The sequence below is a fragment of the Mastigoproctus giganteus genome, chromosome 10, assembly GCF_048544385.1.
Source record: "Mastigoproctus giganteus isolate SK-2022 chromosome 10, ASM4854438v1, whole genome shotgun sequence".
Lineage (NCBI taxonomy): Eukaryota > Metazoa > Arthropoda > Arachnida > Uropygi > Thelyphonidae > Mastigoproctus > Mastigoproctus giganteus.
In genome coordinates, this window is record NC_143584.1 from 38262341 (window position 1) to 38288946 (window position 26606).

Here is a 26606-nt window from a genome sequence, read left to right on the forward strand (position 1 = left end):
TGCACTACTCAGTGAATTTCATATTCGACTGCACAATTATACCCAGATCCTCTTCACTTTCCACTTCCCTAAGTGTAGTACCACACTGTTGGTACGTTTATCTTCGGTTATTGCTACCCATATGCAGTACTTTGCATTTGTCAATGTTAAATTTCAGTTACCACTTCTCAGCCCATTTACCAAACTTATGTAGATCCAGTCAGAGTAGAATACTGTTGTTAACAACCCTGCCAACCTTTGTATCATCTGCAAACTTGGACATTAAGCCTGATATACCTTCATCAGTATCATTGATAAATATACAAAACAACAATGGGCCCAACCCCGAACCCTGGGGAACTCCAGTAATAACGTTTTTCCATGAAGAGCAGTGTCCATTCATTACCACTCTCTGTCATCTCCCACTCAACCATCCCTTTATCCATTGTAGCAACTTACGTAGCATTGTAGCATTAAGAGTAGTGAGGGGAACAAAAGGGTATTCTTGTCAGCAGAGGCTAGAGTTCTGTAAATTGCAGCATCTGAAGACTTGAATTCTGGTGAGGAGATTTCATTCAGGTGTTTAAGGCTCTGAATGTATCAGTGTCAATGGAATTCTTCCTCTTGCTCAGACTATGAGGGGCATAAATTCAAATTAAGGAGGGATTGTTGCAGGATAGGTTTGCAGAAGTTTGTTTTCAACCAGCAGGTAATTGATTGTTGGAACAAACTTCATTCTGCTGTTATAGAAGTAGGTAGTAGTAGTTTGAATAAATTCTACAAAGAACCAAATTTTTTTTTTTTTTTTTTTCTTCTTTCTTTTTTTTTGTTAGTTGTTGGCACATCGGCTTCTGTGGCCATATTGCACCTCCCAAGGTTTTTGCATTTTCTACTCTGATCCAATCCCGAGGCATGATTCGAACCCACGACCTTTAGGTTGCCAGGCAGGCACTTTACCACCCAGCTAGCCTGGTCGGCAAGAACTAGATAAACTCTTAGAGGAGATGAACAGGTTATATGTGAAGTTTAATATATTTTTTGATAATTCTTCATAATTTTATTTCCTTGTATCATTTGTTACTGCAATGTTAATAACTCAGATTGGAATGGCTGTAGGTATTTCACAAGTGAGTCATAAGCATCACTTGTATATCTTGTGGCATGTAGTCCAAGGAGAATCTAGTAGGTAAGGAATTATTCTTTTCTTTGCTCCTGATATAAAGACAATACTGATCTTAAATTGCAACTTGTTGCTTTACTAGATGAAATTCATTCACTGAAGTAATGGTGGATGCCTTGATTAAAATAAAACTGAGGACTCATTAGTGACTAAAGTGTCTAGTGAGCTTGCTCAAACCATTCAGGGCCTTATAACATCTTAATCAGATCACCTTGCAGGTGCCTAGTCTCCAGACATTGCAATTTTCAGAACTTAAGTCATTCTTGCTAAGTACAACCCTTTGTTCCTCTCACTAATATCATTGACCTTTATGCATATTCCAGTAGCTTTACATCCTTCCTAAAATGATGTATGGCCTTACCATTGCCTTACACAAGGGGATAATCACCTCCTTATTCCTGCTAGCAAAATTCCTGTATATCATTGACAAGACCCCATGAGCTGCTCTGGTAGCCTGTCTACTCTGCTAAGAAAACTTCATATCTGACTGCACAATTACCCCAGGTCCATTTCATTCTCCACTACCTTAAGTGTAGTACCACACAGTTGGTAGGTTACTCTGTGATTATTGCTTCCAATATGCAATACTTCTCATTTGTCAATGTTAAACTTCAGTTGCTACCTCTAACTCATCTGCCTAAATTTTCTAGATACTGTTGCAGTAGCATACTGTCATTAATAACCCTGCCAACAATATCTCCTTTAGTGCTGTTAAAAGATGATATCTGATCTACAATGTCATCAACTTTTGCCCCTGCCAGACATACCCTGGTCCTATTCCACCTGTCTGTTTTGCACAATATATTTCCTGTTTCCCTGACAAATAAGTCACTATCAATAACTAGCTCCTGTGGGACCTGTGCATTCTGCCTCGAAGATTGCCGTTGTGTTGCCTGAGGCAGAAGAATGAGCTCATGCAGTGAGTTGGGCAGCTGAGAGATTGCCCCCCCCCCACCATTTTAATTATTTTCAGGGTATCTACCTGACTTCTGAAACTCTCATAGATGACCATCAGAATGCTGGGTTGGCACCTAATTTTGTGACACTCTCTGCATCTAGCACTTACAGCAACATCCTTCTTGGCTAAATCATGTCTTGTCCCTGAAAGTTCTGCAAACATTTCATGTTATGCACATTTTTTGAGACTGTGGTATGTTGGAGAATTGCCCTCCTTCGGTTCTCCCTCGAGCCTTAGCACCCCTGTTACTTTGTGCTCGTTGCTTTGCTGCTATAGTCTTGGTCATGATTTCCATTTAAGTACAATTTGATTGATTAACAGTGAAGATTAATAAGTTTAGTTGGCAGTACTCTATTGAGCTAACAGATTCCTAATGCTGTGCTACCCAGTTGCAAAATTAGCAGAAGGTATACTCAATGAATGTTATAATTTTAAATTTTAATAATATTTCTGTTTTGTAGTCTTTTGAAAACCAGAAGGTATAAGCTATTCACCTAAAAAAATTCAAAGGTTATATGGTGTATACCCCTCATTACAGCCCTTGTTATACCTAATGCTATCAAGTTCAAGATATATTAGCATTAGTAGAGGCATATGATGCAAGAAAGCAAGCTTATACAGCATCAGCCAAAAAAAAAAAAAAAAAAGCCCCTTCCCATTTCACCCATCCATTCTCTCCAGAAGTTTGTCCACTTCTTTTTTGAATTTATTTAAACTGTCAACTTCCACAATGACAGATTGAAGTTTCTTCCAGCAATCAACCACCCGCTGGCTAAAGGCAAATTTCCGCACATCTCTTCAACAACTGTCTTTCCTTAATTTCAGTTTATACCCCCTGAGGTTTGTAATCTTGAGCAAGAGTAGGAATCACATCAACATTGAACCTGCTCAATCCGTTAAAGGCCTTACACACCTCAATCAGATCACCTCGCAGGTGTCTAATCTCCAGACGCTGCAATTTGCAGAACTTAAGCCTTTCTTCATAAGAGCACCGCTTTGTTTCCCTCACCAGTCTTGTTGCCCTTCTCTGTACTCGTTCTAGCAGCTCTACATCCTTCCTAAAATGAGGCTTTCAGACCTGTATGCAGTACTCAAGGTGTGGCTTGACCATTGCCTTATACGAGAGGATAATCACCTCCTTATCCCTGCTAGCAAATTCCTGTATATTATTGACAAGACCACATGTCCTACTCTGGTAGCCTGTCTGCACTGCTCAGAAAACTTCATACCTGACTCCACAATTACCCCTAGGTCTTTTTCATTCTCTACTACCCGATTGTAGCACCACCCAGTTGGTACATTTCTCTGGGGTTACTGCTACCGATATGTAGTACTTTCTCAGCCCATCTGCCCAACTTCTCCAGATCCCTGCAGCAGCGCACTGTCATTACTGTTATTAACAACCGTACCAACCTTTGTATCATCTGCAAACTTTGACATTAAGCTTGATATACCTTCATCAGTATCATTGATAAATATACAAAACAACATGGGCCCAACAACGAACCCTGGAGAATACCACTAATGACAGTCCACAAGGAGCAGTGTCCATTGATTGCCACTCTCTGTTTTCTTTCACCCAACCATACTTTCATCCATTGTAGTAGCAACTTGCCCTTAATGCCATAGTGCTCCAATTTGTACAGTAGTCTTCCATGTTAACTGTATCAAAAGCTTTCCTGAAATCCAAGTATATGATATCAAAATTTATTTTTTGCATCCAGTTCCTTTGTGACCACGTCATAGTATTTAATCAGATTGGTCAGACAAGACTTCCCCTTAACAAACCAATGCTGTGTCTGAACTGAAGTCTTGTCCAGATGATCCTGCAGTGCTTCTTTAACCATGCCTCCATTAATTTCCTGGAACAGAAATTAAACTAACAGGTCTGCAATTACTTGTGTCACCCTTTGATCCTTCTTTATGAATTACCACCTGGAACTGACAAATACAACTGAACTGGAAAGCTGCCTGAAGTGAACATTACACCCAAAATGGGTAAGACTAAGCAAAAACTATTCCCTTTACCCCCTAATGGTAGTTACATCATTAGGTAAATCTCACATCAGTAGACCGTGATTAATGCCACCTAGTGGTTCCTTTATCTGTAAATTGTTACGCTATTCCTTGTCAATATACTGGAACAATGGTTCAAAACTTGTACAGTGCAAGTTTTGAACTGTACAAGTTTCTGCGTATACTAAGTAATATCCTACAATATCTTTAGCTAAATTCAAAATAAACTACGGAGCATAACTGGGACTATAAAGCTACTTATAGAATATAATTTAATATGACAAATAGGTCAATAAAACAGCAAGAAATTTTCATAAACTTATCGGATTCCTGGAACTAAAATTTCCCCTAGCAACATGTGGGGACACACTCTGAGTATTTCATTTTTGGGACACTCTTGTACCCAAAAGAAGAAAATACTCAACTGATTCAAGAGAATTTAGTTTTATTGGGAGATTCCATTGTGTGGGTTATGGATAGCACTTTATTAACAGATTGCATTTTTATTGTAGGTAGAATGTGAATTGTTATTCATGTGAGGGCTAATGACGTTAAGTGTACATGATCTGATGATTTGTTGGATAAACATTGACCAGGTTGAAAAAAAAAATGCTGCAAGTTAGGGCTGCCACCCTAAGTGTAGTACAGCACTTAGGGTGGTAGGAAAGAAAAAAGACCTGGGAGTAAATGTGCAGTCAGATATGAAATTTCTGAGCAATGCAGACAAGCTGCCAGAACAGATTGCATGTCATGGGGTATTGTCAATGATACACAAGAATTTTGCTAGTAAGGAAAACAAGGTGATTATCCCTTTGTATATGACAATGGTCAGGACATGCCTTGAGTGCTGCGTACAGGTCTGGAGGCCTCATTTTAGGAAAGATGTAGAGTTGCTTGAGCGTATACACAGAAGGGCAACAAGTTGGTGAGGGGAACTAAGGGGCCCTATTACCTAGAAAGGCTTAAGTTCTGCAAATTGCAGTGGTTGGAGACTAGGCACCTGCGAGTTGATGTGATTGAGGTTATAAGGCCTTGAATGGGTTGAGCACACTGAGTAATGGGATTCTTCCTCTTGCTCAGATTACAAACCTGAGGTGGGCATAAATTCAAATTAAGGAAAGACAGTTGTAGAATAGAAGTGTGGAAATTTTCCTTTAGCCAGCAGTTGGTTAATTGGTGGAACAAACTTCCTTCTGTCATTGTGGAAGTTGATAGCTTAAATAAATTCAAGGAGTAACTGGACAAACTTTTAGAGGGAATGGATGTGTGAAATTTTTTTTTTTTTTTCTTTTTTGCTGTTACACTTGCTTTGTTGCATCACATGCTTCCATTACTATTACTACTATAAATTGTATGTTTCTATTTCTTCTGAACCCAGTATGATGGATTATATGCTTGAAATCTTTGTGGATTAACTAAATGCTTGAGATAATCTGTTAGACTTTTGGGGGAAATTTTTTCAGCATTGCCCACACTTGTGGGTAGAAGGAACCTATTTTATAGAGACAGTGTTTGAACAAAGATGGTGCAAGGATCTTGCCATTGTTTTTGAGGAGGCCTTAAGAGTAAGTCGGGGGAACTACTAGTCAGAAGGGACAGGAATGATGTAAATTCCCATTAACTGCACCTCAAGTTTTTATTTTTTGCTACAGAAGCTGATATTGGCAAGGGTAGTGATGTTTGAAACAAACAGGAATCTAATGTTGGTGGGAAACAAGCTTAAATTCTTCAACGCGTGTGTAAAAGTAGTGAACAAGAACGCTTCTTAGTTCTATCTACGGTAATGTCAAGAACGTTGTTGATAAAATGAGTGAATTCAAACTCCTGGTTGGACAACTAGGAATTTGGAATTGTGATGTTACCCAGAAATAGGGGTTGATGAATTTCACTGTGTTTTATATATATATATATTCTTGTTTATACTCCAGCACAACCACCAGGTCAGTGGAGTTTACAGTGAATCATTGATACATATGTTAATCCTATTTAGCAGTCATGGGCTTGAACCCTGGTCTATTCAAAGGGATTGTGCTTCTGCACCATGATCATGACCACTCTGTGAGGTCATATACAATGTATTTAGGAAAAAAGGGAGGTGGGGTTATACTATATATCAAAACAAACCTGAGCAAGATACAATCTTTCTCAGATTCAGAAGTTATTCATGCCAGCATAAAATTTGTGTAGTGTATGTTACATGGGAGCAAAAGTAAAATGAGAGTGGGGATATGCTATAGAATGAAAAATTGTGAATGTTATGACAAAGTACCTTTATATGCAGATGGAATGGGAAATCAAATCTCAACATCTTGTTTTGTTGGTGTTCCAATTTGTCCCTTATTGATTTGGATAATAGGAGAGCATGATAAACTGTATGATTAGTATTTGTATCAGCATGTTAGTGATACTTCTAGGGGTAAGAATATTCTCAAGATGTTCATCACAGTCAGTGCCAGACCATAGTATTTCCGTGCAGAATGATTTTTTGGTACCCTTTACTATGGAGATATATATATATTTTTTGTTCTTCTGATTTTGGCACCCCTTGAAGAATGCTGCCCTGGGCAAGGGCCGTGCTAGCCCGTGCCTTAATCCGGCACTGATCGCAGTGTACTGATGCGGGATTTACTCAAAAGTGTAAATCATAATGGGTAAAGAGAAGGGTTTTTCTTTTTCATAAAGTTGACTGTAGTGGTTTCATACTGTTTTTAAATTCTATACAGTGGGACCAACTAATGTTATCAACAGCAAATTCTAAATGGGAAGCATTCATGGAATTAATCTTGAGCGCTACTCATACCAACTAAGAAATATTGTTCAAAGTTTAGGCCTAAATGGATGTCAGATGAAGTAGTGAGACTTGTGGCAGAGAAAAAAAAAATGCAAGGGATGTATATAAATTATCAGGCAACACAGAAGCCTGATAATTTGAAATAGGAAATTTTTTTTTTTTTTTTTTTTACTTATGCTGTATAAGCTTGCTTTCTTGCATCATATGCCCCTACTGATGCTAATGACCCTTGATCTGAATGACATCATAGGGCTGATAGTATAGGAACTATCAGCATGGATGAGGGCAAGATAGTTAAATGCAGTAAAATGGGTCTTAGTTTAAGGAAAGGAGATTGACCACTTAAGGTGCTGCTCTCTGTATCAGTTGGGAGGGTAGCAGTGAGAATGAACATTAGAATTATAGAATATCTTTTAAAATAATGGTCATAGAAGCTTTGAATACATTTATACCATTAAGAAAATAGAGCAGGATGAGGATACTGAGATGAATAAATAATAACCAGTCCAGTTTAATAGAGCAGAAAATGATGGGATGGGAAAGTTATAGATAGAGGAGAGTCAGTTATAGGGAGAAAAAGTATTAAAGCCTGTTACAGCTGCAAGTTATGCTGTTATAGTACCATAGAAAAGGTTAAGCTGGCAAAATCAGATTATGAGAAATTATTGACTAAGAACAGGGACAAGGAGTTTTACACATATGTGATTACAAAGAAGAAAAGAACAAATGAGATCAAACCCTTGTGTAAAGGGATGTGGGAGTATTTTAGATAACTCAGTTGATTTTCAAATGAACTGAGTTATCTCAGTTCATTTGAAACAGTATGGAATGAAGTTGAAACAGAAACAGTATGGAATTAAGTTGGGATGTTGCATCAGGCGAGAACTTAAAAATATGGAGGGTTTTTTTTTTTTTTTTATAAAACAATGTAATGAAATCATTTCCTTTTTATGTATGTTTTTTCAAATACTTGTAGAATAAATTTTTGTAATAAATGGCATGTTAATATATCTTATTTATTATTATTTTTTTTCTATTTCAACAGTATTAACACAATACGAAACAACAATATTAACAAATGTTATTTTTTTAATTACGAAGACAAATGACATTTTCTGCCATTCCTGCTATCCTGGAATGAATACCAGCATTTTTTGTTTTTAAATTAAAAATGCCCCTTTTAAGGCACTCCTGAAGTTACCACACAAGATGTCATTGTCATGTGCTCTATACTTTCAGAATTGATTCATGACTTGAATCAATTCTGAAACAATAAAAAAGCCATATAAATATACAGTAAACCCCTCGATTTAATGGATCCCGATATAATGGATTTTGAATTTAATGGACTGTACAAATAATAATACAGTAATGTACCTATTAATCTCGATCATATTATTTTTTTTAGGTTATACAAAACTTCAATGTTATTATTAATTAAAAATTAATAATAATTACCTATTTCCATTATTGTTTTGATAATTACCTACTTTTATTTTTATAATCAAATTCAGGAAATTGTTTTTTATTATTTCTGAAAATGTGTTAAAATAGCTGTTTTTCCAGAAAACAGATAAGAGCTAGCGATGAATTGCGAGCTGAACGTGACTCGTGACACTAAACTGCAAGTCTACCGTCTTCCTTTGTTTCGGTCTCAGTCTGCCTCAAGCTGTGGTGCGGTCAGGTTGTATACAGAGCATTTCTGTAATTTCTGAATTATCACTTTATTTATTAAATAATTTTGCAATCCTTGCCGTTTAAAATGGCATCAAGTGACAGAGGAGTTAAAAGAAAGCGTGTGAACTTAAATGTGGCCCAGAAATTAGAACAAGACGCCTTGTTCTAATTTCTATTGTTGCAAGAATATTTGCTGATGCTATCGAGGCAGAGTTAGGTGGGTCAGAAAACTGCTCGCTTGGGGGGGGGGGATACACAGACTAATAGATTAACAGTAGCTGCTGGCAGAGGTGAAAGTGATTCTTGCACTGCTTCTATTGAAATAATGCAATTGAGCAGTAGGCTGGGAAGCAAGGAAATGGGGATTTCCCGGACTGCTGGGAGTCAAAGTGGAACAAGAAAATACATGGCTGTGTTAGGGTAACTAAGAGTAGAAACAGGTGCATGTATACTTGTGTGTACACCAATGCTAGGAGTATAGGTAATAAATTTGATGAGCTTGAAGTGCTAGTCAAGACATCAAAGGCAGATATTGTTGGGATATCAGAGACATGGTGTTACACAGATATAAGGAATGCAGAATTGGGATTTGGGGTGTACAATGTGTACAGAAAGGATAGACAGGACAGGAAGGGAGGAGAGGTTATGCTGTTAGTTAAGAAACACATAAAATCTAAGGAAGTGCATTCAATTGATGTTGGTGGACAATGCAATGTTGAGTCTGTTTGGTGTGACATAAGCACTGGAAAAGGAAAAAATGAGAGTAGGTGTGTGTTATAGGCCTAATGAATCTGATGAATATAATGAGCAATTTTGCAGAGAAATAGAGTTGGCCAGTAAATCAGAGTGTCTTATAATGGGGGATTTTAATTTCCTAGAGATTGACTGGAATTTGTGGGTTGATCACTGACACACTAGCAAGGGTTTTGTGGATTTATTGGATGATTGTTTTCTACAGCAGCATGTTAGGGAGGCAACTAGAGGGAGTAATACTCTTGATTTGATTATCATTAGTGATTCTTCATGCATCAAGAATCTGCAGATAAAGGAACCACTAGGTGGAAGTGATCACAATGTGCTGAAGTGGGATTTACTCAAAGGGGTAACTAACATCAGGGGTAAAGGGGGGGTTTGCTTTCGTAAAGTGGACTATGGTGGTCTGAGACAATACTTAAATTTTATATATACGGTGGGACCAACTGATGATGTTATCAACAGCAAATTCAAAATGGGAAGCATTCAAAGAAATTATCTTGGAAGCTACTAGGCTTTACATACCAACTAAGAAATATTGTTCAAGGTTTAGGCCTCAATGGATGTCAGATGAACTAATTAGACAGGTGGAAGAGAAGAAAATGCATGGGATACATACAAATTAACAGGTGACACAGGAGTCTATGATAGATATAAGCTGGTCTGTAACCAAGTCACAACAGATGTTAGTCAGGCAAAGGCAGATTACGAGAAATCTTTGGCATGGGATGCAAAGAAAAACAGCAAAGAGTTCTTTACATATGTAAACTCTAGAAGAAAAGGGATTAATTAGATTGGTCCACTTGATATTGATGGTGCAACTGTTCATGATCCTGCTCAGGTAGCTAAGAAACTAAATGAATATTTTACATTTACATTCACACATGAGTTATTCAGGGAGGGGAATGCCAAAAGTGTATTAAACTCTGGCAGTAAGCTAGATAATCTTGTAATAACAGAAAAAGTGGGGGAGAAATTGTTGAAGATAAACATAAGAAAGGAACTTGGGGGTAGATGGAATCTATCCAGTGATATTAAAGGAGGCAGCAAAGGAAGTTAGTAAACCCTTAGCCATAATTATAACAGCTTCCTTGGACTCAGGGTAGGTACCCATGGACTGGAAATGTGCAAATGTGACTCCAATCCATCAAGGAGGATCAAAGGGAGCACAGGTAATTACAGACCTTTTAGCTTAAATTCTGTTCCAATTGAAATTAATGGAGGCACTTATTAAAGAAGCATTGCAGGGTCATCTAGACAAGACTTCAGTTATAGCTCAGACACAGCATGGGTTTGTTAGGGGGAACTCTTGTCTGACCAATTTCATTGGATACTATGATGTAGTCACAAAGGAACTGGATGAGGTATCATAATAATTTTGATATTATATATTTGGATCTTAGAAAGGTTTTTGATACTGTTGTACATGGAAGACTGCTGCACAAATTGGAGTAGTCTTTTGGCATTGGAGGAAAATTGCTACTATGGATAAAGGGATGGTTGAGTGGGAGAAGACAGAGTGGTAGTCAATGGACACTGCTCTTTGTGGACTAATGTTATTAGTGGAGGCCCCCAGGGTTCAGTGTTGGGTCCATTGTTGTTTTCTGTATTTATTAATGATACTGATGATGGTAAATCAGACTTAATGCCTAAGTTTTCAGACAATACGAATGTCGGCAGGGTTGTTAATGACACTAATGACAGTACGCTGCTGCAGCAGGATCTAGAAAAGTTGAGTAGATGGACTCAGAGGTGGCAAATGAAGTTTAACATTGACAAATGTAAAGTACTATGTATGTGAAGCAGTAACCCCAGAGTAACGTATCAACTCTGTGGTACTACATTGACAGTGGTAGAGAATGAAAATGACCTGGGGGGTAATTGTGCAGGCAGATATGAAGTTTTCTGAGCAGTGCAGACAGTCTGCAAGAGTAGCCCATGGTGTCTTTTCAATGATATACATGAATTTTTCTAGCAGGGATAAAGGAGGTGATTATCCCCTTGTATAAGGCAATGGTCAGGCCACACCTTGAGTACTGTATACAGGTCTGGAGGCCTCATTTTAAGAAGGATGTAGAGCTGTTGGAAACAGTACAGAGAAGGGCAACAAGATTAGTGAATTGAACAAAGGGTTGCTCTTATGAAGAAAGGCTAAAGTTTTGCAAATTTCAGCATCTGGAAACTAGGCACCTGCAAGGTGATCTGATTGAGGTGTATAAACCCCTTGAATGATTTGAGCATGCTCAATGCTGATGGGATTCTTCCTCTTGCTCAGAATAATTGCCTGAGAGGGCATAAATTCAAATTGAGGAAAGACAGATGTAGGTTAGATGTGCAGAAATTTGCCTTTAGCCAGCAGGTAGTTGGTTGGTGGAACAGACTTCCATCCCCTGTTGTGGAAGTAGATAGCCTAAATCAATTTAATGTTCAGCTGGATAGGTATTTCGAATGAACTGAGGGGTGAAATGGGATTGGTTTTTTTTTTTTTTTGGCTGATGCTGCCTAAGCTTGCTTTCTTACATCATATGCCTCTACTAATGCTAATGCTAAAGATTTGGAGTGAGTGGATGGGTGAAATAAAGGATTGTGTTTTTTTTTTGCTGAGTCTATATAAGCCTGCTTTCTTGCATCATGTGCCAATGCTAAATTTGATGCTTGCTCACATCTGATTTAATAATTCTAATAGTCCTTCAAGATCTTTATACTTTGTGCCACTTACACATTTCTTCTTTTTAGTGGCATTTCAGCTTCAGAAGCAGAATCTATTTTCTTTGAGTTTTTTTTTTTTCTCTATAATTGTTGATAGCATTGATAAAGAAATGTTAAATTGCTTTGCAATTTCTGTTTTGGTGCCCTCCATCTTGTCAACTTCTTCAATGATTTTGAGTTTAGTATCCTAGTATAACTCATTTCAATTCTGCCTTTTATCCATGTTTATTTTTACTTTTTTACACAAAGCTATACTTTCGCTAAAAAAGAAAAAAACAGTTAAAAATATTAAAATCTCACTTACACAGATTAACTCGACATTTGAAGTACACGTGCTTTATTCATCATCATGGCTACAAAACCTTCATGACTACAAAATATGGTGATATTCTTGTATTGTCTCTGTCTTGTGTGAACTCCTCTGACCTTATGTGGTTGTCCTGACGTATTATTGTTGTTGTTATTATTATTATTATTATTAGCCCTATGGTGCAAGGAAGCCTCAGGCTTATGCCTTTTATCTCTTCTATTTTCTGATTATACAACTAGGGCTTGAATTCCTGTTAACCCCATGGGCTCACATCTGGTGAGTAGGTGCTTGGGACACCCAGTGTCCTAAGCTAGATATCATCATTCTTCTCTTTCTTGGTGATTTCCTTCTACTTCTCTCTCTCTCTCTCTCTCTCTCTCTCTCTCTGTCTCTGGTAATTCAGAAATTTTTTTTTTTTCGGCTGGTGCAACATAAGCCTCAGAATACCAAATTCACACTCCCATGCATAGTCAATATCCTCACCAACTTCGTAACATTTTTTTCTGCCCTTGATATCACACTAGAATTTTCTTCATACAATAAACTACGATCCTTCTTCAGCAATTACAAGGAAATATACAAATACAAACAATATAATATATCTTATTAAATGCTGATGAAACTGAAATGCCTGTTATATAGTTAGCACAACTGCTAAATACAAATCAGCCAAGATAGCAAACACAGGCATATTATAAGTCTAAAATCGAACCAGCTCGTTATTGAGCTGTCAGAATATGCAATCCTTTGATCACAACCCATCAATAGATTCTGCAATAACTTTAATCAGATTAAATTTCAATCAAAAATTACTTCAATTCAAAGCCTTAGCTATAGAATCATTTTGGCAGAACACTTTGCACGAGGTCTTAAACGTTAAACTACTGACAGATCTTTCACAAATATGCCACTTAACACGTTAAGTTTTCCACATGTGACACAGTAGGGCATCCTGGGAGTTGAAAGAATATAAATATGAAGAACCTCTTGGTTCTTCATACCCTGTTCCGGATCTTTCTTTTATAGACGATAACCTGGGGAAAGGTGGTGCCACCCCTCCTTCCTCAGGGCATGTTTTTATACAGGCAACCTCCCCCATGTAACATGGTACTTCTACAACACGGTTTAGCTCTAACACGATTGATAAATTGTGGCAATCCTCCCACAATATGGTACTTATATAACACGGTTAGAGAATATTGTTAAACCTTGCATAATGGTATTTTTGAGCTTTTGTGTGGGGGGAACCCCTGCTATTATGTTGTATGTAATTTTTCAACATTTTAACTCTTTTTGAATCCCTGCTGTTGACTCGCTAGTCAAAAAAAAATTATTGAGAAATCCCTGTATTTTATTTTGTTGGGGGAATTCCCACGTTACGTTCTGTGCTATTGAACTTGTACTTGTTGAACTTGTGGAAAAATCTAGATTTTAAAGTTTTATTACTATTGGATAGCACATCGGGCCATCCAAAAGATTTAAGTCATCCAAACTTTGAAGTTATATTCCTACTGCCACAGTTGTATTGGGTTAATACAACTTCATTCATTCAGCCATTAGATAAAGGCATTATATCCACCTTTAAAACTCATTACATTAGAAAATCGTTACAATGGATTTTGGAAAAAAATTGATTCCGAATCTATTGAAGTAATGGACGCATGGAAACATTTCTCAATTGTGGACTGTATCAGAATCAAGCTTTAACGCTGAAAGAAGTAAAACCATCAACATTAAATGTGTGTGGAAAAATGTATGGCCAGAGTCAGTTCATGCAGGAAATATGATCGAACGGGCAGAAAACGGAATTGGTGCGATAGTAGAAATTGCTGTGTCGGTGGAAGTGAAAGGTTTTGATGATATGACTATTGAAGCTCTCGTGGGTAGCACAGTTGGCAGAATTGCCCTCCTCCCCATGCCAGGTGGAAAAGGCCTGATTTGAATCCCATTGATAAACGGAGGAATTTTTATGGGTCTTTTTCACAAAATGGCTGAGTTAGTTGGCCTCGGACAAGGGTAGCATGGTTTTTTTGACCGGAAACTTGGTTCTTCAGCAAAACAGAAAATCTGTCTCAGGAGACATGCAATATACACAAAGTAACATGGCCTTAGTCACCTGTGCTCCTAAAAAAATTAAAGGTATTACTGAAGACGTTCAAGAATTACTGGTAGAAAAAGAGGCCGGCATAGCGGATTTGGTGCAAATGGCATCGAAGGTAAAACCAAATCAATTCAGATATGGTTTCAGAGGATGATAGTCAGCTAATGTTATACCATCGCTCAGCTTTTTTTTGTTTTTTGAATGCAGATTCTTGAATGAAAGGAGCCCAGAGTTCAAAAGGGAGCTTCAAATATGCTTAGTTCCATACAGTGAAATTCACAAATATTTATTAGGCAAAAGTAAACAAATCCAGATTTTAAAGAGTGTAGAAAATACACTCTTTAAAATCTCAGTTTTGTTAACAAAATAGTGTATTTTTGTTAACTTTTGGAATGTAACTCCCCTTTTGTACTTTTTCTTTGTCCCGTATAACACTGTTTCACAAAACACGACATTTTATAGGAACCTAATAACCATGTTATATGAGGATTATCTGTAGTTTAAGATTATTTTCATATTTCACTTCACAAAATTAAATTTTAATCATGGATTTTGGGGTGAGTGCTGCTATAATGAGCATTGCTGAACAAATTAATTATTTTATTTTATTACTCCAGTGCCCACAGCTATGGCACAGATTATGCAATTCATGTTTTGGCTCCCCTCATATTTCACCCTAAAGTGATCAAACTGACTCCCTCACTCCTGAAATGACAAAGTGACCTTGATAGTTAAGTATTGCTGTATGATCAGCATACCTTGTATTAATGCTACTGAAAAGTACATTTAGTGCAAATTTTGTTGCAAATATGAACTTTTTTTTTGTAAGAGAATAAGAAAAGTTTACCAAATATGATGGATATTCTCCAGAAATTAAAATGAATATAACATTACAGAAAAAAATTTAAAATATTGCATTATAGTAAGAAGTAAATTGAAAACCATTAAAAAAAAATCAATCGAACAAATTAAAAAACCAATTGAATGCAATTAAAAATGAAGCAAAAAAATTAACTAAAAGAATTAAACGTAAATTTTGGAAAATGATTTTCCTTCCTGAAGCTGACAACGCTTTTCGACCGTATGTCATGATCACAGGAGTGAAAATTATGGAATGTGTGTGAGCACAAAACTTAAATAACCAAAACTCAAATAACCAAATCCTCTGTTTGCACCATCATGATGGTTGGACTTCTAGTAATCTTTGGTTACTGTACTGGCGATGACCACCCAGGTGTGAATCGACTTAATTGGGGGTCCAGGTATGGCATGTACATTGCACAGAAATAGCTGACCATCTGCGTCACAGGCAATACTAGGTGGTAGATGACTCATCATATTAGAGGAAAGCACTGCCAACCCAATTTTTTCTGTAATGTAATGTGACTAATGTCTATTGAGGCTGTTATGGTGAGATCCAGAATTTCTTGCATTTTGATATTAGGATAGTTTTGAAATTATCTTAATTTTGCTGAATTAATTTTGATTGACTGGTTTGTGGCAGTTCTTAAGTCCATTGCTATAAACTGATCCACTAAATGTATATTGCACTGAACAACCGTGTTACTGGCAAAAGGTAAGGTTCTTTATGTCTAACAAATTTGTGTTATTTAGCTAATAAATATGCAAACATTTGTGTATTTCTACTTTGCAGGTAGATGAAAGGTCATTGCATGGCTATACAAATCACCAAGCAGTGGAAGTGCTTAGAAATACTGGTAAAGTTGTAAAACTTCGTTTGGCAAGGTATCTCAGAGGAGCCAAATATCAACAACTGCAACAAGCCATAGGTTTGTAAATTTATTTTCATAACCCTGTTTTGTTAATAAACTAGTCACTGAGCATGAATTTCAATTATTAAAAAAAAATGCAATATTTGTAACCAGCATATGTATCAGAGGCCAGCATATATCTTTTCATCATACTCATGGTAGGGCTCATAATGTGCCTTCCAGCACATAAGAAATGTAAGATTCTCCTATAGCGTACCATGGCACTTTTTTTTTTTTTGTACAATGGTAATGTAAAATAGCAAACAATATATATTAAAATAAAATATTATTATGAGTTTTGCATCATTTAATGGCTGCTTATATAGTTATACTAATGTAAACATGTTTAAATTTTCAGAATTATTTAAAAATTTTTTTTTTTTAAATTTAAAACAGTTATTTCATTTTATTACATATGGAGGTAAAATCTTGGGTCAACTTTTAATTTTTTTCTCCTCTCAGACTTGATATATTAGGGAGCTAACTGACATACAAATAATGACAGTGTATTATTTTTAATAATTAATTAGGGGCCTTCATTCGCTTTGCTTTATAAAATAAAATACTTACAAAAGCTTTTGAGTGTGTGTGCATGTCACCTATGAATACACAAATACATTACTGTATCTATGTAATATCGGTGTAGATACACCATAGACAACTCTTAAAGAAAAACTACAATCGTAGTGTGAAAAGCATCATTTCATCTGTATCTCATATTGTGCTCAGTGTATTGCACCACCATGTATTGCACTACCTCGAATAAGTAATGCTTCACTAATAGAGTATTGTCAGACTATTGTCACTTATTCTCAGTGGGCACCACCACCCAGACGGCACTGTTTGAATGGTACTTAAGACCATGTATATATAACATGGTCATGTTAGATATACATAGCACATGATCACGCTTAAACAGAAGTTTGTTTTACCACAGTAAAACAAGTTTCTTTTCTTTTACGTATTACCATGTAACCTACTGCTCTCTTCTCCCATTGGCTGAATAATTATCACTAGGAGGAAAATTATTTTAATGTATAGAAAGATATGCTGTTTTATGTTACTTCTGTACAGAAATGGCCTCGGTATGCTCAAGAGCTGCATGTGGCTCTTTGAGCATGTAACTGTGGCTCTAACTTTTAGCCAACATGAAGCACAATTTGAAATGGAGTTAGAGGACTTAAAAATCAAGGACATGTGGAGTGCAAGACTAAAATGCCTTAAAACTGAAATTGAGGATTTGGAGAGGCAAAAGGCTGCCCTTGCAATTCTACACAAATGGATGGCAATAGATGAGTTGAAAAAGTAAGACCAAATTGTGTTCGATGCATGGAGTAGCCTACAGGACACATATACAAATTTGAAAATATTTGTGTTTGAACTCTCAGTTCTTGGTTCGACAAATTTCTGCAGGCAATATTTTCAAACATGAACTATATTAAAAATAAATCGTGAAACCGTCTCAACAATGCAAGTCTCTCAGTATGTTTAAAGATGAAAATTATGGCTTACTCATCTGATGTTGAGAGACTCGTTCAAGAAGTTCAGCAGCAAAAGTCACATTAATTCGTACCTAATTGGATGTTTGTTACGTCTTTTCAGTATTAATAAATAATATTTCAAAATATATATTTTTTTAATAAAACACCTTCCAGCTCTATTCCATTTCTTAAAAAACTCTCCTTCTCCTCCCACCTTGAGCTGGGGTGTGGCTCTTCAGATTCTCTCTTTTTTTAATTATATCAAAAATGGCTCTTCACTCAAAAAAGTTTGCCGACCCCTGCTGCACAAGAATCCTCCAACGTTTTCACCATGATTTATTTCACCCCGGTTACTTGATTTATTTTTAATATAGTTCCTGTTCGAAAATATTTCCCGCAGAAATTCGTCGAACGAAGCACTGAGAGAAGTCCAAACGCAAATATTTTAAAATTTCTATATGTATCCGGTAGGTAACTCCACGCATCCAACATAATTTGGTCTTGATTTTTCTTTTGAGGCAACTTAAGGCTAAGTCCTAAATGGATGTCAGATGAACTAATGAGACTCGTGGCAGGGAAGAAAAATGCAAGGGATGCATATAAATTGTCAGGAGATACAGAAGTCTGTGATAGATATAAGCTGGTCTGTAATCAAGTGACAAAGGAGGTTAGGCAAGTGAAGGCAGATTACAAGAAATCGTTAGCAGAGGATGCAAATAAAAACAGAAAAGACACTTCTTTACTTTTGTAAACTCTGGAACAGTGGTTTTCATGAGATTTTTTCCTTGATGGCCACAAAAATGCCCACAAGATTTAGTTGGTGGCCACACAATTCCTTTTTTATTAAGACATTTATTTTACTGATAATGATAGTTTGTTGGAATTTATATGCATATAACATAAGAATAATAATAAAATTCCCAAAGTGATTGTAAAAACTGTAACTAATAATAATAAGTTATGTAATTTAAAATTTTATCCTTAAGTCAGCTGAGAAACGTATATATTTTTAAATTTTGTAGTACAATATCATGTAAAATTGTACTACATTAAAAAAAAATTAATGTTGAAATATAATAAATAAAAAATTTTGATAATTATGTAAATTGTCTGCTGGCCAAAGAGAAAGGTCTTGGTAGCCACATTTGGCCACTGGGGCTGCACTTGAGAACCACTTCTCTAGAAGGAAGGAGATGAATCAGATTGGTACACTTAATATAGATGGCTTGACTGTCGATGATCCTGTTCAGGTAGTTGAATATTTTGCATCTACATTCACACATGAGGAATTCTGTGGGGAAGTGGAGGCCAACAGATTATCAGATTCTGACAGGGAGCTAAATGATTTTGTAATAACTGAGAGCAAAGTGGAGGAAAAATTGATGAAGTGAAACATCAGGAAGGCACCTGGGGTGGATGGGATCTATCCAGTTATATTAAAGGAGGCAGCAAATGGAGTAAGCAAATCCTTAGCCATAATTATGAGAGCATCCTTGGACTCAACTTGCACTCTCCAGTCCCCACAGACTGGAGAGTGCAAGTATAGTCCCAATTCAGAAAGGAGGATCAAAGGGTGACATGAGTAATTACAGATCTGTTAGTTTAACTTCTGTTGTGGGGAAATAATGGAGTCACTGGTTAGAGAAGCATTGCAGGGTCATGTAGACAAGGATGCAGTTATAGTTCAGACATAGCATGGGTTTGTTAAAGGAAAGTTTTGTCTGACCAGTTTGATTGGCTATTGTAATGTGGTCACAAAGGAACTGGATGCAAAACATAATTTTCATATGATATACTTGGATTTTAGGAAAGCTTTTGATACTGTTGCACATGGAAGACTGCTATAAAAATTGGAGCAGCGTAAGTTTAAGGGCAAGTTACTGCTATGGATAAAGGGATGGTTGAGTGGGAGAAGTCAGAATGGTGATCAATGGACACTGCTCTTCATGGAGTAATGTTATTAGTTGAGTCCCTCAAGGTTCTGTGTTGAGTCCATTGTTGTTTTCTATATTTATCAATGATATCAATCAGGCTTAATGTCCACGTTTGCAGGTGATACAAAGGTTGGCAGAGTCGATAATGACATTAATAACAGTATACTAATGTAACAGGGTCTAGAAAAGTTGGGTAGATAGACAACTGAAGTTTAACATTGAAAAATGCAAAGTACTGCATACGGATGGCAGTAACCCCAGAGTTAGCATTAGTAGATGAATATGATGCAAGAAAGCAAGCATATATAGCATCAGAAAAAAAATTCACCCATCCATTTGCTTTAAAAGCTTGTTCAGTTCTTCCTTAAATTTATTTCAGCTATCAGCTTGCACAATGACAGGGAAGTTCGTTCCAGCAATCAACAACTCGCTGGCTAAAGGCAAATTTCTGCATATCTAATCTATAACTGTCTGTCCTCAATTTGTATTTATGTCCTCAGGTGTGTAATCTGAGAAAGAGGAAGATTCTCATCAGCATTGAGCTTATTCAAACCATTCAAGGCCTTATACACCCCAATCAGGCCTCCTCTGTCCCTGATGGTAGATACATCTTGGAGTAAATCCCACCATTTTCACCCCAACAGTTACATACCAACTGTGTAGTACTACACTCGAGGGTAAATGAAAAATAATTTGTAGGTTATTGTGCAGTCAGATATGAAGTTCTCTGAGCAGTGCAGATATGCTGCAACAATGGGTTACATGGTTTTGTCTATGGTATACAGGAATTTTTCTTGCAGAGATTTGCAGGTAATTATCCCATTGTATAAGCCAATGGTCAGGCCACATCTTGAGTACTGATACATATCTGGAAGGCATCATTTTTGGGAGGATGTAGAGGTACTGGAATGGGTACAGAGAAGGGCAACAAGATTGGTGAGGGGAACAAAAGAGTGCTCTTACCAAGGAAGGCCTATGTCCTGTAAATTGCAACATCTGGAGACTAGGCACCTGAGAGGTAATCTGATTGAGGTTTTTTTTTTTTTTTTTTTTTAATGAAAATCCCAAACACAAAAGGTATCAAAACCTATAGTACTTAGTACCGTGCATGGGTTGATGGAGAAGTATGGGGGGAGGGGGATGCCGGAAACTTTGCTCTAGAGACTAAACATGGGTTTCACCACTTCAAGCCTCCAATAAGCAAAGTGGTGGTATTTCACCAGTTGATGAGGTGCTTAAGGCTTTGTTTTGATTGAGCAAGCTCAATGTTGATGGGATCCTTCCTCCTGCTCAGGCAATGCACATGAGAGGGCTAAATTCAAATCGACGAAGGATGGAGGGTGGTTGCAGAATAGATGTGCAGAAGTTTGCCATTTTGTCAGGTGGAACAAACTTCCATCTGTTGTTGTAGAAGTGGATAGTGAAAAATAAATTCAAGGATGAACTAGACAAAATATTGGATGGAATGGATAAGTGAAATGAGGTGTTTTTTTTTTTTTTTTTTTTTTTTAACTGATGCTGTTTAAGCTTACTTTCGTTCATCATTTGTCACTGCTAACATTAATACTACCTTTCAATCAGGAACTTTGATTCACCTGACTTTTACTGGCCCATTGTACAGAAATTAGTCTAAATTGTACTGAGCTGCCTGTAATTCAGAATGGTAGAGTTGAAGGGATTATTTCATATAATATACTTTGTATAAGGTGAATACTTTATCAATGTGTATAATCTTTTATGACAGCTATGAAGGCATCTGTCATTTAGTAATGGATTGTAGATACTTTCTCATTAAATTTTCTCAGTATTTCACTGATCAGATGTTTGTTTGTTTGTTGTTTGGTTTTTAGGAGCATTAGCAACTAAGGCCATATTGCTCCGGGATATGCGGTGGTCATTTCCTGACCTTTCCGCATCCTCCATATTTGGTGGCGACGGGCTCGAACCCCGGTCTAATCAAGAAGCGTGTGCTATGCACTGCTGCTCCTTCCCACCTGGCTACGGAGGCGCCGTCCCTGATCAGATAAAGTGATATGTGTGTGCAGAGGCACTTGCATAAAATGTTATGTAATAATAGGGAGGTTAGAGATGCAGAAGTCAAAATTATTGATTATAAAAAGTATTGGGGGGTGGAAATCTTAATTTTCAAAAGAGTTAATAAAAAATCTGTTATTTAATGTGTGATTAGCTACTAAAGTGAAACACCATAACACCAGTGAATAGGTCCAGATAACAGGTTTACTTATTTATCTTATTTTTTATGTTGAGCCATAATTTCTTGTGCATGATTCACAATTTAGATAAAAAGAGGGAAAAAAATCACACAATAGTTTTTTGAAAGGAAAAACCATAAGGAAGGGAAATTTGATGAGGAAAACATTGTTTTCTTATCAAATTTCCTGGGTCCTGGGTGAAGCCAATGTAGTCATCTTTATTTTCCAGTACTTGGTGCTCAAGGTTTTTTGGAAGATAGTGCATCCTTATGAGTAGAGTACATCTTATATCCTTGTAGATTCCACAATCGTACATAAGATGGTCCCAGTTTTCAGGGGAGTCGCAATGGCATGGGGTATCGTCAATGATACCCAGCACCACCAATTTTCCTTTGATTGATCCGTAGCCAGTAGGTAGGAATGGGACAAATAGGCAAGGAGAGAACCATGAATTTGACTCTGGGTAGGTTCTGGAAATTTCAGAATCTATGAATTTCTATGAATTTTTCATATTTTTTCATAGATATGAATAATTCATATCTATGAATTTTTTTAGTGATATTTCTTTTAGTAATTGGTCCATCTTGACTGCCAAGTGTGCATTAAATGTTGTGTCAGCTGCTTTTTCTCTGCCTCGGTATTGTTGACAGGATCAGTCAACATCAAGGCACATGGTGGATCTCCCCTTGGAAAGACTCTACAGGAGCCCATGTCTCAACTTCCAAGTCCATCGGAAGTGCACTATCCAGCACCTGCAGAGCATGGGTGCTGACAGTGCAACAGGCCTTTTAATGGTAAGAAGGATGGCACATTGCATTGTTTCTAGTTTCCATCTATTTACAGCCTTAACAGCTTTGTGAGAGCAGACCCCCAATCCATAGTTGATAATGGGCACAAAGACATCTCTGTAGTTGTAGAGAGAGAGAGAGAGAGAGAGAGAGAGAGAGAGAGAGAGAGAGAGAGAGCATGCTTTTTCAGGTCCCAATCTCATCGTGAAATTTTGTTTACTAGTGCAGCATATTTGCAAATTTTCTTTGTAATGTTGATCAGATGCGGAGTGAAGGAGAGAATTTTATCCAATACAAAGACAAGATATTTATGTTCTGAGGACAGCCAGAGAGCCCTGTTCTGTATTTTTAGTTGTGGTGGTCTTGTGGGATAGAGCGTCCCTTTCAGTAGTACGGAGTTTGTTTTTGCAGATCAGATCTCTAGGTGGTTATGATCAGCCCATTCCTGCAGGCTGACAAGTGTCCTGTTTGCTATGTTTTCTAATTGTTGTCTGGAGTCCGCTGCCAGGGTAAGGACCAGATCATCTGCAAATGCCTGGGAAGCAACTTCTTGTAGGTTCATGGTTAGAAAGCTGCCTAGTACTATATTCCATAGGATGGGCCCCAAGACTGAACCCTGGGTGCATCTTCTGTGCACTTCTCTGGAAACCGAGCTGTATGGTGCTGTAACTATTATGCTTCTTTGTGAGAGATAGTCCTTGATGCAACAGTAAACGTTTTATGGAGTCTGCCGAGCACACTTGGCCACCAAAGTGAGTCAAACGCCCCAGGAAAATTGATTGAGATCATCAGGAAATATTTTTTGGTGGAGTTCCTTGCAGCTGAGATAATGCTTTCTAGTATATCCACAGTGGAAAAGCCCTCTTTAAATCCATATTGGTTTGGTGATTGTAGGTCTGCATTGTTATAGTGGGCGACTATTCTGTTACGCAGTAGGTGCTTATAAAAGTTTACTAAAAACTGTGATAAATGCTATGGGCCTGTATGAGCTTGACTGATCCTGTGGTTTGTTTGGGTTTTTCAGGATGAGACGTACATTGGCTTCTTTCCAGGCAGATGGGAAGCGGCCCATGTGTAAGCAGTGGTTAAACAGTTTTTGTATGTGATCTGGGATGTATTCTACCACTATCTTTATTATTATTATTCTGGGCTCTAGTAAGTCCAGTCCAGGTGTGTCTTGCAGTTCCTAATCTTGGCAGTTGCAAGAGTCAGTTCTTCCAGAGTGAAGGAAGGTTCAGTCTGTTGAGTATGCTTCATTTTCATGGCAGAGCTGAACTTGGAGCTGGATGGTTGAGGTGGCCATCTGCTTGAAAATAAAGTCAAGGATATTATTTGTTTTGCATTGACAAGTTGTTGTCATTGTGGAGTCTGGTGATTTAGTTGTTGGGATTATTTCACCCCTACAGAGTTTGTTCGTAGTCACTTTGTAGACCATCCCCCCCCCATGGATCCACATTGCCCTTCTTGAAAATGAGGTCCTCCCAAAATTTCTTTTTTCTCTTCCGAACGAGAGCAGTGTATTAATTTTGCACTCATGTATATTGTTGCTGGAGCACCTTGACCTCTGCTTCAGGCCTGCTGGAATGTCTTCTTTTTGTGATTGACCTCACGTCTAAGAGTCTGCAACTCCATGCATCACCAAGGGACAGTGCCCAGCATAGCGTTCTTCTTCCTAATTGCTGCTTTACGTGCAGCCATAATCAGGTTTGTTATTTTGCATTGATGCTGATAAAGTCCTATCTGACTTGGGTCTTCCAGTTGAAGTCTGCTTGCGTGGGCCACTAGCGCTTCACGGAATAGCATTCAGTCTGCTTTATTAATAGCATATCTATGAATTAGCTGTCTTTGAATTGGGGTGCATAAAATGGAGTGTCTCATCTCAGAGGTAATCATCCTGTGGTCAAGAGTTTGTCCACGCCTCTCGAACTTTCCAGTCAAGTAGGTAGCCATCTAGGGATCTAGTGGTGAAGGTGACATCAATGGGGGCCTCCCACAGGATGCTTGAGAAAGTTGCAGAGTTATTTGGCAGATTGATGATGGTAAGGTTTGAGTTGGCCAAAAATTCCTCCATGTGTTATGAGTCCCACGACAATTGTCCTTGTCATTGTGCCATAACTGAGAGCGGCAGTTTAAGTCAGAAAAAATTGCGATCTTCTGATTTGGGAGTTCCAGCTGGGCTAGTTGGAGGTATCTAGATGCTGGCGTGATATCGTCTCGTGGTCTGCAGTAAAGTGAAATGGTGTAGAGCTCCTCTGAGGGGTGATCAGATGCGCACACATGGCCCAGGCTGTGCATAGGTGGTCTATCCTCGTAAAAAGTGACATTCAGATTATGTACCATGATTGCAGCTCAGAGCGTGCCACCTTCCTTTTGTATTATTTTATGTGCAAGGGGATATCCCCTTACCTTTTTGTTATGGGTATAGAGTTCTTGCTATATTACCACATCACAATTCTCCTCATACACCTTTATTCTAATCTGTTCCACAACTGCACGAGCCCTCTGCACATTTACTTGGAAAAATTTTCTTTGCCGTTGAACCTTTTTAGGCAGTGTTCCCTTACTTGGTTCTGGTTTGGTATATTCTCTTAAATTTCAGATAGTAGACAGGACAATTACTGTCCGCGATCGAGTGATTATGCTGAATCTGCTGGGCCTTATAGTTGGCGCTGCAAACTTATTCAGGCAGGAGTTGAAGTTGTGCCATTGTTCGGCCCAGTGGCCACAGTTAGAACCAGCCTTTGAGCCCTTGGGTTGAGAGAATTGTAGAATAAAATACATAAGGCCAGGGGCCTCTTTATGGGCTTTCAGCCACCAACTAGGAATTTTTGTTGTCCCACACCAGACAATCTGCTGAAGGTAGTGTCAGTATTCATGCCATGCTACCTGAGAAAAGGATTCAGCATGTCATCAATAGAAAGCAGTGTGGGAGGCATCCAAATTATGTTGATTCCATGACAGTCAAGTTTGGGTTGGGGGGGGGGAGTCTGTTTAAGAAGACAATTTACTTGTTAATAGTAGTAGTAATAATAGTAGCAAATGATGCAAGAACACAAGCGCCAACCGGGCTAGCCGAGTGGGTAAAGTACCTGCCCGGCAACCCAAAGGTCGCGGATTCGATTCCCGCCTCGGGCTTGGATCAAAGTACAGCAAAAACCTTGGGAGGTGCAATATGGCCACAGAAGCCGATGCGCCAACAACTACCAAATCAAAAAAAAAAAAAAAAAGAACACAAGCTTATATAGCATCAGCCATAAAAAAAACCTACACACTTCTCCCATCCATACCCTCCAAGAATATCTTGTTCTTCCAATTTATTCAAACTATCCGCTTTCACATCAGTATACTGAAGCCTGTTCTAACAATTGACTACCTCTACAAGTCTTCTGCAACCATCATCCTCAACTAAAAAAAAAATTATGCCCCTTCATGTGTGTAGTCGCACAGCAAGAGGAAAAATGACATTCACATTCAGCTTACTCGCAATGAGTGTAGTACCACACAGTTGATAAGTTACTCTGGAATTACTGCTGCTCATATGCAGTACCTTGCATTTGTCAATGTTAAATTTCAACTGCTATTTCTCAGCTGATAGAAACAGTTTTCTTAGATCTTTTTGCGGTTGCTCACCCTGATTACTGTCGTTAACCACCCTGATAACTTTTGTATCATTAGAAAACTTTGGGTTTAATCCTCATATACCTTCATCAATATCGTTAATAAATATTGAAAACAACAGTGGGCCCAGCACTGAACTTTGGGGGATGCCACTGATAACATTAGTCCATTTCTCTACAGATAGTCCTGCAGTACTTCTTTAACCACTGACTCCATTATTTCAATGGCATTATTGGCATTATTTCATTATTTCATTAATATTTGTCTTTTAACTTAAAGTGTAACTTAAGTGACACAAAGATTGGGAACCACTGTGTTAAGCTAAC

General features: G+C 37.7%; 1 protein-coding gene across 1 annotated transcript in view; it reads left to right on the forward strand.

Moving 5' to 3' along the window:
- LOC150078990 (patj homolog) overlaps positions 1–26606 on the forward strand; it is a 946782-nt gene that overhangs the window by 539255 nt on the left and 380921 nt on the right. Inside the window, exon 11 of the mRNA XM_090382912.1 lies at positions 16129–16264. Coding sequence (XP_090239038.1) covers positions 16129–16264 — 136 coding nt within the window. The remainder of the gene's footprint in view (positions 1–16128; positions 16265–26606) is intronic.